At 36.5% G+C, this 12,769-nt stretch overlaps 1 protein-coding gene and 1 long non-coding RNA gene across 9 annotated transcripts in view; one reads left to right on the plus strand and one right to left on the minus strand.

Annotated features, from left to right (window-relative positions):
- The window catches only part of LOC141495153 (protein unc-13 homolog B), a 369,137-nt gene that overhangs the window by 86,886 nt on the left and 269,482 nt on the right, over positions 1–12,769 (plus strand). For 2 of the 4 annotated variants that reach the window (XM_074196148.1, XM_074196149.1), the window contains exon 3: positions 10,774–10,860. The exons of the other annotated variants lie outside the window; for them this stretch is intronic. In XM_074196148.1, the coding sequence (XP_074052249.1) occupies positions 10,774–10,860 (87 nt within the window). The remainder of the gene's footprint in view (positions 1–10,773; positions 10,861–12,769) is intronic. 4 annotated transcript variants of the gene reach the window in all.
- The window catches only part of LOC141495155 (uncharacterized), a 129,638-nt gene that overhangs the window by 79,087 nt on the left and 37,782 nt on the right, over positions 1–12,769 (minus strand). The gene's annotated exons all lie outside the window — the stretch shown is intronic.

A 12,769-nucleotide genomic window follows, 5' to 3' on the forward strand; every position in this document is an offset into this window, starting at 1 on the left:
CTAATCTTTTCTTTAATTGAAATTTTATTTTTTTTCACTTATATGTAATGGCAACTTTTCAGCATTCAGTCATTTGCAAATTTATAAATTCTACATTTTTTCTACCACCATTCCTTCCCTCCCTCTGTCTCATAGTAGCGAATAGTCTGATAAATGTTGAACATTTACATCCTTGTTTACCATATTTACATTTTTGTCATGTTATGAAAGAGGAATTAGAACAAAGGGTAAAGAAAAAACCATGACAAAGAAAAATATAAAAGAAGTTTTAAAAAAGTGAACATAATATGCTTTACTCTGCATTCAATTCTGTAGTTTTTTTCTTCTGAATGTGGATGGCATTGTCTCCTAAGGGTTGTCCCTAGATCTCTAAATTGCTGAGAGGAACTGTATCCATCATAGTAGATCACCACACAGTCTTGTGTACAGTATTCTCATGGTTCTGCTCATTTCGCTCAGCATCAGTTCATGTAATTCTTTCCATCCTTCTCCAGAGTCTGACCACTCATGATTACTTACAGAACACAAGATAGTATTCCATAACATACATATATCATAACTCGTTCAGTCATTTTCCCTTGGAATGGGCAAATAACTGAACCTCCCTGGGCCTCAGTTTCCTTCCTAATTATAAAATGAAGAGCGTGACCCAGTTATCTCACAGATCTCACAGATTTCTTATGATCCTGAGACTTCATGCCCAGGTCTCTATCTACTATTCTTGACTATTGCATGTATTAAGGACCTGTCTGTAGACACAAACTGCTTTGCTATCTCTTGCCTGACATTCATGTCCTGAGTCTAAGAATTCTGTGCATGACTGTTCCCCTTGTCTATATTCTCTCCTTCCTCATTTCTGCTCTCCTGGCTTCCCTGACTTTCTTAATATCTTTTTTTTTAGGTTTTTTTTGCAAGGCAAATGGGGTTAAGTGGCTTGCCCAAAGCCACACAGCTAGGTAATTATTAAGTGTCTGAGACCAGATTTGAACTCAGGGCCGGTGCTTTATCCACTGTGCCACTTAGCCGCCCCGACTTTCTTAATTTTTCAGCTAAAGACCCTACCCCACCCACAAGAGGTCTTTTTTGATCTCCTTTAATGCTCGAGCCTTCCCTCAAAGGATATTTTCAGTTTGGCCTGTCCAGCTTATTTGTATCTTGTCATTTGCATAATGTTTCCCCCATTATTTTGAGAACTCCTTTGAGAGCAGGGATTGTCTTTCTTTGTATCTGTAGTGCATGGTAGGAACATAATAAATCTATGTTTTTTTGACTGTTGGGTACTATGTGAGGTACACTGCCGTCATGAACCTTTCATAAGGATTGTAACATTCACAAATAATTAAAATACAAAGCAGAGAGAGAGAGAGAGAGAGAGAGAGAGAGAGAGAGAGAGAGAAGCAAAATGCTATAGTGATTAGAGGGGAAAATCATTATGAGAGGGGAGCAGGGAAAGCATTCTGAAAAAGGTGACATTTGAGTTGAGTTTCAAAGAATTAACAGGTGGAAAGGGAAGTGTTTTCTTCTCAATTCTTTTCATTTTCTGATTAGGTGGGGAATTAGTATATTATTTCATTGCATATGATTCTAATGCTATTTCTAATAGTGTTTTAAATTGACCAATACTTAGAATAATAATAATCTGTGTTTAGTTTATCTTGCATAGTCAAGTAGTTTTTACCAATAATTTTTTGCAAGGTTTTGAGTTTTATATTTTTCTTCCTCCCTCCCTCCCTTGCCTCCCCCACCCCCGACAGAAAGCAATCTGATATAGGCTGTACATTTATAACCATGCTAAACAAAGATTCATGTTGATCATGTTGTGAGAGAAGAGTCATATCCAAACAGAAGAAAGAAAACATTAGAGAGGAAAAAAATGGCATCAACTTTTAAAGTTGAAGATAATAAGCTTTGGTACTCATTTAAACTCCACAGTTCCTTCTCTGACTTTGGATGGTATTTTCCATCACAAGTCTTTTAAAATTGTCTTCGATTATTATACCACTGAAGTGAACAAGTCCGCTGTGGTTGATTATCACCCCATGTTGTTGTTAGTATATTTAATGTTATTCTGGTTATACTCGTTTCATTCTGCCATCAATTCATGCCAGTCTTTCCAAACTTTTTTGAAATCTCATCCAATACGATTTCTTTTGGAACAAAAGTGTTCCATCAGATACTTATACCAGTTTGTTTAGCTATTCCCCAATTTATAGGCATCTCCTCAATTTCCAATTCTTTGCCACTAAAAAAACAACTATGTGGGATTTTTTCCCTTTTTCATGACTTATTTAGTATTCAGATCCAGTAGTGGTATTGCTAGGTTTTGCAATTCAGAGGTTTTGCACAGCTTTATTGCCCCTTGGCCGTAGTTACAAATTGCTCTCCAGAAAGGTTGAATCAATTCACAACTCCACCAAACAATGCATTAGTGTCCCAGTTTTCCCACATTGACTCCAACATTGATCATTTTCCTTTCTAGTCATATTCAGCCAAGTGGACTTATGTGCATTTTACTGTTCCTTGTAAGATGGTTTTTTTTGTTTTGTTTTGTTTGATAGGGTTTTTGGGGGGGTATTTTTGAATGCTTCTCTTACACTAAATTGGGACCCTTTTCTCATTTTCACCAAGTTTTATGTTTGCATCTTGTTTCTTCCCTTTCTGATTTTGAAATCATCACAGTATTTCAAAGCTATTTGACAAGGGCCTGTATGTAACCCTAATCTTAACCTTGAGTTTTTTAAATAATTAAAAGGAGGGGTAGCTAGGTGGCACAGTGGATAGAGTACCAACTCTGGAGTCTGGAGTACCTGAGTTCAAATCCAGCCTCAGACACTTAATAATCACCTAGCTATGTGGCCTTGGGCAAGCCGCTTAACCCCATTGCCTTGCAAAAAAAAATAATTAAAAGGAACAGATATGATAAGTTTGCTAGAGATTGTAGAATAGGTTAGTTCAAATAGGTTTTCAAGACCTAACAAAAAAAATTGGCTTCAAAAAATGATTTACATTCTTGTAGCCTTTCATGTCTATAAAGACATTTTTAACTTGTTAATCAACTGGTTAACATAACAAAATTGCAGGACCGAATGTCCTAAAAACCAGATAATATAAGATCCAGATGAGCTCAATTTGAATCGGATATAACTTAATTTACAAAATAGCAACTTGTTATTCAATTTGTCTAGACCCCAATTTAGTCACAAAATTAAATTATTTTTTCATCTCCATTTTGTAAGATGGAAATAAGCCACTAGTTTCATTTTTTATTTCTCATTTGACCTTAGGCCAAATCACTTACCTAACCTGTGTCTATTCATACAGAACTAAAATTGGGAGGGAAAACACACACACACACACACACACACACACACACACACACACACACACCTCTCTCTCTCTCTCTCTCTCTCTCTCTCTCTGATTCTGTTGTAATTGATTCCTGGTTCTTTCCTGGATATTTTCTTTGTCTCTAACATTAATGTCCTAAGCAATCTACTGTGTGCAAAGCTATGTAAAATGAAATGCACTTAACTTTGGTTCTTGAAACATTCACTTTTTAAAGAAAGTATTCCTCTGTGCTGAGACATGTGCTTATTATATCATAATGTTGGTATTCTTAAGAATCTTAATGTCATCTCTGAGTTATACTTAATATAAAATGGCATAATGCAACATATTCTTTTTTTACTTTGCTTCTTCACCATAAGAGTGGGGCCTCCCTCCTGAAGTCCTAGTATTAAGTATATATAATAGATTTAAATCAGTCTTTTTGAAGGCAATAAAAGTTACCTTAATACAGTGTAGGGGTTTTTGAGGTATAAACTATGTGGTTAGACAGAGACATATATTCCATTCCCTCTTGCCTATAGTCTACCTACCACTATTCTCCATTTTTGCTGTTGGTCCTTGGGGGGGGGGGGGGTAACTTTAGAAACTAAATATCTTGAATACAGAGTTGGGGGAGCTAGCTAATTCTATTTTGACATATGAAAAGGGTGACTTATAATTATTGGGAAATTAATCATTTCATTAATTATAACTAGCAAATAACTAAAACAAGGATCAGTCATTTGACTGTCTATTATGGACAGTCTATTATGTGTATTATTCCTGCCTTCATGCTGCCATCCTGGCTCTGCCTTGCAAAGCTAGTTTTATACAGTCACATTCTAGCCAGACAAAACTAAGAGCTCTTCTCCAAGTTCTAGTTACCTCTTGCCTCTATGGATTGTTATGATCTGTCTCTCAAACTTCATTTTAAGCCTATATAAAACCTTCTTTTCTGTCAGGTTCAGGGAAGTACCACCTCTTCCCTGATCTTCCTGGCTGCAAGTATCAGGTTGAGTGCTAGATACTCAAGAGACTAACATAAAAGTGAGACAGTCCCTGTCTTCAAGGAGCTTATATTTCACCAAGGGAAGGCAATGTGTTCACAGTTAAGTAAAATATAGGTTATGGACAAAATAACTACAAGGTGATATGGAGTGAAACTAACAAATGAGGGAATCAGGAAAGGTTTCTTGGAGGGAAAACATTTCCAGCTTGGGACATAACTTGTGCAAAGATAAAGGAAAAGGAAATGGGATTTCACATATGGGAAACTGCAATTGTGTCTGGAACATTTAATGCATGAGAGAAAATAGCAAGTAGCTAGCCTGTAATGACAGACTGGAACCAAATTAAGAAGGGTTAAATACAAACTCTGCAGAGGATTTTGTATTTGATCCTAAAAGCAGGAGAGACACTTAAATTCCCTGAAGAAAAAAAATGGTATGGTCAGCAGCTGTACAGAGAATGGAGTGAAGGAAGAGTTAGATACAAGGGGACCATTGAGGATGCTCTGCAATAGTCCTGACAAGTAGTAAGGGGGACCTTGTTAGATAGGGAAGGAACTGTCATTTGCCTCTTTTTGCATCTCTGGAGCTCAACACAGTGCTAGATCTACTAATAAATACTAGTCCCTTAGTAAATGTTTGCTGAATGAATGAATGTGTGTGCCTACTGATCATTCTGGGGTCATGATGTCACCAATATGGTAATGTTTCTTAAATGACTATTTAGTTAAGCAAAGAATGAGCTTCAGATAGAATGAGAGCAATTAGAATGACTTTGATCAATAGAAATAGATTAAAATGTAAACTAGAAATTCTAGTAGGAATATAACCAAAAAAGTAGACGTCGGAACAAGAGAATAAGATAGAAAGTTCATTTGAAACTGGAGAATAGGCAAAGAGATCTGGTGCAGGCTGGTCAGGGGTGCAAGTTCATTCTGAATTGGAAATAGGAACTTGGATATGTTAAGAGCTCCTGCTTGCTTACTCAGTTGGAAGTCAGAAACTTGTTCCCCCCAAAACTCCAAAAGCTGTCAAATTGTGACTCTAGCCAGAATTTAGAGGGGGAAGAACCCATAGAAAGACTGAGTGATACAATTTCTCAGTGTAAGACAACTTAGAAGTTCTACAGGAAAGGTCTATTTCACTGGGACCGGGGATTGGAAAGAGCCATAGCCACAGTGAAGCACAGCGCAGCCGAGCCTGGCACCTGGGTCCGTGGCAGAGGGGGTGGTTTCCAGACCTCTTGGCCCAGGGATCACTAGGGACAGCTGGAAGGGGTGATGAAAGAACTTTGCCATACCAAAGTAGAGCGCCAGCCTCAGAACAGCCCTGCGATTAGGACCTGCAGCAGGAATCAGTGGAGCCACCCAGAACTTCCAGAGCTCTCAGCCCACAGATGGTAAGGGGGTTGGAAGTGACTGCAGAGGTCTCTCTTTTCTCGCTGGAACAGGACTCCTCTGTTTGCCCACACTCAGATCCAGATTACAGTTTGGGCACCCCTATTACCATAGCTGAGCGGGGACTCTCCTCACAGCTCCAGGGCAGAGCCTAGTGTTGTGGTTATCCATGTCCCAGAGCATAGGCAAGAGAGCAGTCAGAGCTTCTCATAAGACCTTGGAGGAATTAAAGGTCCCTGTGGGGTGTTCCCCAAACCCCCCAAAGCCTTTGAAGTGTGGTAAATCAGTCATAGACTGAGGATATGAGCAAACAACAGAAAGAGAAGAAGCTGACCATAGAAAATTAATTTGATCCCATGGAGGACCAAAATACATACTCCAAGAGAAATAAAAAATGAGCTCAGACTATGGATGACCTCAAAAAAGACTTTGAAAAGCAATTAAGGGAGGTAGAGGAAAAATTGGGAGGAGAAATGAGAGAGATGCAGATAAATAATGAAAACCAAATCAGCAGCTTGGTGAAAGAAATACAAAAAAAATTGAAGAAAATAATATGTTAAAAACCAGGTTAGGCATATGGAGAAAACAACACAAAAGATAAATGTGGAGAAGAATGCCTTAAAAAGCAGAATTGGCCAACTGGAAAAGAAGATAAAAAAGCTCTCTGAAGAAAAACACTCTTTCAAATGCAGCCTGAAACTAAAGGAAGCTGATGACTTTGCATGAAATCAGGAAGAAATAAAACTATACCAAAAACCCATCCAAATTAGAAGAAAATGTGAAATATCTCATTGGAAAAACAACAAAAACAGATCCTGGAGAGATAATTTAAAAATTATTGGAATACCTGAAAGTCATGATCAGGAAAAGAGCCTAGACTACAGTTTTCAAGAAATAGTATAGCAAGATTGCTCTGAGATACTAGAAGCAAAAGGTAAAATAGAAATTGAGAGAATTCACCGGTCACCTCCTGAAAGAAATCCCAAAAGAAAAACTTCCAGGAATATTATAGGCAAATTTCAAAACTCCCAAATCAAAGAGAAAATACTAAAAGCTACCAGAAACAAACACACTTCAGCTACCGTGGCTCTATAGTCAGGATTACACAGGATCTGGCAGTGTCTACATTAAGGGCTCATAGGACTTGGACTATGATATTCTGGAAGGCAAAAGAGCTTGGTTTGCAACTGAGAATCAACTACCCAGCAAAACTGGATATCCTATTTCAGGGGAAAAGATGGACTTTCAATGAAACAGGGGACTTTCAAATCAGAGCTTAATAGAAAGTCTAATCTCCAAGTACAGGACTCAGATGAACCATAGAGGGGGGTGAATGAGAAAGACTAATTATGACAAACTCAATGATGTTTAACTGTTTGTATTCCTGCATGGGAAGAAAAAACTGATAACTCATGAACTTTCTCATAAAGTGTAGTTAGAAGGAGTACATACATAGACAAGGCACAGGAAGGAGTGGAATGTAATGGCATAATATAGTAAAAAAATACTACCTGTGTTACCATAAAAAGAACTATCTTGTGGATCTTTCAATAAAGTAGTTAAATACAGTAAAAATATAGTAAAAAAAATAGAGTCAATGGGCGATAAAGGAAAGTACTGGGAGGAAGAGAAAGATGAGGAAGAAGGGGGCCAAGATATTTCACATAAGAGTTGATAGAATGGAACAGGGGAAGGTGAGGGGGAATGAGTGAGCCTTCATTCTCATCAGAAAAGGCTCAGAGAGGAAATAATCTACATACTTAATAGGGTATATAATTCTATGCTACCCTAAAGAAAAGTTAGAGGAAAGGGTTGGGATAAGGGGAAATAGGGGGAAGGGAAGGGGTAAGTAGTTGATAAAAGAGAGGGAAGATCATAGGAGAGGGTACTCAGATACAACACACTTCTGAACAGGGACAGGATGAAAGGAGAGAGAGAATATAAATGACAGTGGGGAGGAATAGAGTGGAGGGAAAAACAGCTAGAACTGTGGGAAAAATATTGAAGCAACTTCTCTGGTGGACTTATGATAAAGAAGGCAACTCATCCCAGAGACAGAGCTGTTGGAATATGAACAGAGACTGAAGCATAATTTTTTTCCCCCTCTTACTATTCTTGATGTTTCTCATCTTTCTGGGCTGGGGAGAGGGGATTTTATGTTTACTTTCATAACAAGATTATTATAATAATATAAAATAATTAAACCAAAAAAATTTAAAGGAAACTAGTTTTACAAAAAATGTAATAGTAACAGTACATAATTTAAAATAAAGTATGGAATAAAATATCTACCAAAGGAGACACATACAAACCAGTAAAAATTATAAGAGGCATTGTGGCAGAGTAAACAGAGAATTGAGCTTGGAACTAGGAAGACTTAGGTTTCAAGTACTACCTTAAACAACACTGTGGAACCCCTGGGCAAGTCAAAAGCCTTTCAGTATTTCAAGTAAATACTGAGTGTATAAAGGATAGAGATGCTGCAGGCCTGTACTGGTGGTGGGAACTTTCGTATCTTGGAAGTTCCTATACCAAGTGAACCCAGGTTCTATCTTTATCCTAAAAGTGATTACTATAATTAATATATATTTACTCACTTAGATCCTATTATTAATTGTCTCGTGGATCTTTCAATAAAGTAGTTTAAAAAATTCACATGCTTGGCTAACTATATTTAATTTAAATGAACAATTAATTACTAAAATAATTATTATTTATGCATGCTCCATCTATCAGGATATACACATTTTAAAAAATTTCATCATTAAATTTTTTAGTATATATAAATATTTTATTTTTTTTTCCAACTACATACAATGATAGTTTTTACCATTTTTTGCAAGGTTTTGAGTTTTACAATTTTTCTCCCTTCCTCCCTTTCCTCTCTCCTCCCCTTAAAAGAAAAGCAATTCAATACTGGCACTACATTTGTAGCCATGCTAAAGATCAAAATTGAACATGTGAGAGAATAATCAGATCTAAAAGGAAGAAAGAAAACATTAGAGATAACAAAATTACATAAGACAACATTTAAAAATTGAAGATAATAAGCTTTGGTCTTCATTTAAACTCCAAGTTCCTTCTCTGGATATGGATGGTATTTTCCATCACAAATCCCTTAAAATTGTCTTTGATTATTGTACTGCTGAAATGAACAAATCCATCATGGTTGATCATCACCCCATGTTATTGTTAGTGAGTATAATGTTCTTTTGATTCTGCTCATTTCACTCATCATCAATTCATGTAAGTCTTTCTAGGCTTTTCTGAAATCCTATCCCTCATGATTTCTTATAGAACAGTAGAACCACTAAATTTTTAAAATTTTATTTATTTATAACATTCTTTTTATTTTCTATTTTAATTGCTGAATTCTCTCCATTCTTCCCACCCCTACTTGACTTGCCCAAAGTCACATAGTTAGGTAATTATTAAGTGTCTGAGGTCAGATTTGAACTCAGGTCCTCCTGACTCCAGGACTGGTGCTCTATCCACTCAGCCACCTAGCTGCCCCTGTTTTGTTGTTGCTTGATATTGCATAGAGTCATCAACTTCCACTTGCCCAATTCTAATTTTTAAGGAATAATTATTTTCTTCATTAAGAGTTTGTATTTCCTTTCCCATTTGGCCAATTTTGCTTTTTAATGAGTTCTTTTCTTCAGTGAATTTTCACAACCTCCTAATCCATTTGAACTATTCTGCTTTTTAAGGAATTGTCTTCAGTGAGCTTTTGTGCCTCTTTTAAACATTAAACCAATATTGTTTTTTAAGGTGGTTTTCTTTATTTTTTTGTGCCTCTTCTACAAAGCTGTTTTCTTTTCATAATTTTCTTCTGTCACTCATATTTTTTCCCAAATTTTTCCTCTATCATGCTTATCTGTTTAGCTCTTTCAGGAATTCTTGTTGGACTTGTGTCCAATTAGCATTTTTCTTTGAAGCTTTTATTGTAGTTTTTTTCACATTGTTATCTTCTTTCCAGTTTATGTCTTAGTCTTCTTTGCCACCATAGTACCTTTTTTAAAAGTTTTTTGCAAGGCAGTGGGTTTAAGTGACTTGCTAAAGGTCACACAGCTAGGTAATTATTACGTGTCTGAGGCCAGATTTGAACTCGGGTCCTCCTGACTCCAGGGTGGTGTTCTATCCACTTTGCCACCTAGCTGCCCCCATAGTAGCTTTTTAAGGTCTTTTGTTGTTTGCTCATTTTTCCAACCTGTTACTTGTCTTTGAACTTTTTGTTAAAGTTGGTCTCTGCTTATCTGGGAGTAGTTAGGTACTGTTCGAAGCTTCTAGCTTTTTGTGCTACTGTCTTCAGAGCTAATTTGGGGGAGGTGTCTGCAAATTTTCATTGCTTCCAAGGCAGTGTGATCTGGGGAGGAGATAGGATCATTGCTCCTTTCATTTGTGCTCTTGTCTTTATCCAGAAAGGTCCCTTGCTCCCCTGTAACTCTCTTGGCCCTAGAACTGTGACCAGGTTCCCTCTTCTCCTGTGGTTGCAAGCTCTACGTGCTAATTGAAATTATATCAGAAGCAGAGACGTATAGTAGGTAGGACAGATCTTGGAGTCAGAAGACTTGTGTTTGTCTTTCCTTGGACTCAAACTACTTGTGTTACTGTGGATGAATCATTTAGTTTCTTAGTGCCCCAGAAATTCTCTAATACAGTAAGTTGTAGATGATTATTTGTGTGGGGTTTTTTTTGGCCTTGTATTTGTTCTTCACTTAGCACAATTCCTGATGCATTGCAAGTGCTTAATAAATAATTGTCACCTTGATTGCTGCCTATCAAATTACAGGTCTGAACCCTCTCTTCCTCAGAAAAGTACTCCAAACAACTTTACATCAATTCCTAAAAAATTATAGAATAAATTTTTAAATCGATGGTTTATGAGTCCTTAAAGAAGAAAGCAGTGATTATTAGAAGCCAGCATGGGCTCAACCAGAAGTGAAATTCAGACAGTTAGGAAATCTGTTACTTTCTCTTCTAAATTGTTTTTTCTCCTTTTATTACATTTTTTAAAAAATCTTTTGCTTCATTTATTTCAGATAGTTTCATAGAACTTGAAGGAAATGGAAAATTCATTGTTTCTTCTGCTTGCTGTGGAAAAATTTTGTTCTTTTCCATCTTCTTGGGTATGTGTAGATCTATAATAAATTCTTTTATTTGTCTGTATTTTCTTTGTTTATTTCTCTTTTGACTTTTAGCTTTTGAAATGGAGCTTTTTATCACAGCCAGGCCCCAAGTGTGTTGAATAGTTGAGCCAGTTTGGTTCTAACCCAAATTTCTGTGCTGATCTTCACCTTCCATAGTTAGATGCTTCTGGATTTTTGAGGTTCAAAATTCAGTATCTTCAGGATTTTCAGTGGAATTTCAGGATAGAGTCTTAAAGACCTTAGAACCCCTAAGTTGTCTTGATATGGGTGCTATCATAGTTTATAATTGTTCCCTGAGGCTTGTTAAGTTTTTCTGTACGGAATTCTAAGAATTCTGAGGCATTTTATTGAGAAGCCCCTGGAAGTTGCTGTCTTAGAATCTACCTCTAATCATGCTGTAGGTCAGCTATTTGTTTGCCTGTATTGGCTCTGGCTTTTTTGGTGGCCTCCCTCTTATGATTGGTTAGGGGTAGAAAATGTCACTAACTATAGTTTTCCTTGAATTTCTTGAAAATTATTTGACCAGGTGCAAATTTCAGATTTTTCCTGGATTAGGTAAGTGAAACTGACATATCTACTTCAATTCAGGCAGCCATATTGGTTGAAAATCTTTTTTTATCAAATGATTTTAGTAGCTCAGATAAACCATATATGCATGATTTTAAAATATTCAAAGTGTATGGTTGGGTTGACTTGATTATATCAGTCAATTTGAAATGTGTGAGAAGAGTGAGTAGGTAGTTGCTTCAAGGAATCTTAAGGCAGTTCTTTTCTATCTTTGAAAAAGTTTATTGGAGATATAGAAAATCTTTTTACGTGGATGTCTTCGTGAAGTTGGTAGATTATTGATAAAATAAAAACTATATAGCCTGAATTTTCCTAAACAGTACAATTGAGGGGGTGGCTAGGTGGTGTAGTGGATAAAGCACTGGCCTTGGAGTCAGGAGTACCTGGGTTCAAATCCGGTCTCAGACACTTTAATTACCTAGCTGTGTGGCCTTGGGCAACCCATTTAACCCCATTTGCCTTGCAAAAACCTAAAAAAAAAGTACAATTGAAATAAAAAAGTATATTCTTAATATGACTTTGGGAAAGGAAAATTTTTTTTATACTGCATATCTGAATTTTTGACTTGGAAAACATGTCACTGTAATTATAAAGGACTATTCACAAGTATACTGCAAGATATTGTAATGCTCATTAGTTTGCCTATGACTGAGATGACTAAATTTTCCTTTGTCATTGTCGTGTGGTTATTATCATAAATTATCTCTTTTAAAAAACCTATCATGGGGCGGCTAGGTGACACAGTGGATAGAGCACTGGCCCCTGGAGTCAGGAGTACCCGAGTTCAAATCCGACCTTAGACACTTAATAATTACCTAGCTGTGTGGCCTTGGGCAAGCCACTTAACCCCATTTGCCTTGCAAAAACCTTAAAAAAAAAAGATAAAACCCATCATGGCCCTTATGGATAAGCAATCCCATGGACTTCAATTATCTTAGAAGAGAAGTCAAGTGCTCTTTGGGCTCTGAATAGTTAGACTTTCTATTGTTTAACTTCATATATTTGTGCCTTATTTCCATAACTCTAAAAGCAAAACCAAGGTAATATGCTTCTTTGTTATTCCATAGTACCCTGCTCAAGCTTATAGCTCATAATGACCTTGAATATTTGTTGACTTTCTTTTCTAATCTAGGTGATATTTTAATCATATTTTCCTTTTCAAAAATGAATAGTTTTAGATACTTTTAAATATTTTCATTGGAATATAATTTTACTTTTCCATGAAAGTCTTGTGCAGGTGTTTTACCATGACATAATGGTGGCCTGACTTTTTAAAAGCTGCTGTTGTATATTAGACTATGAAAATGCTTTATCCTGGTCC

This window comes from Macrotis lagotis, chromosome 8 (assembly GCF_037893015.1).
Source record: "Macrotis lagotis isolate mMagLag1 chromosome 8, bilby.v1.9.chrom.fasta, whole genome shotgun sequence".
NCBI classification, from domain to species: Eukaryota; Metazoa; Chordata; class Mammalia; order Peramelemorphia; family Peramelidae; genus Macrotis; species Macrotis lagotis.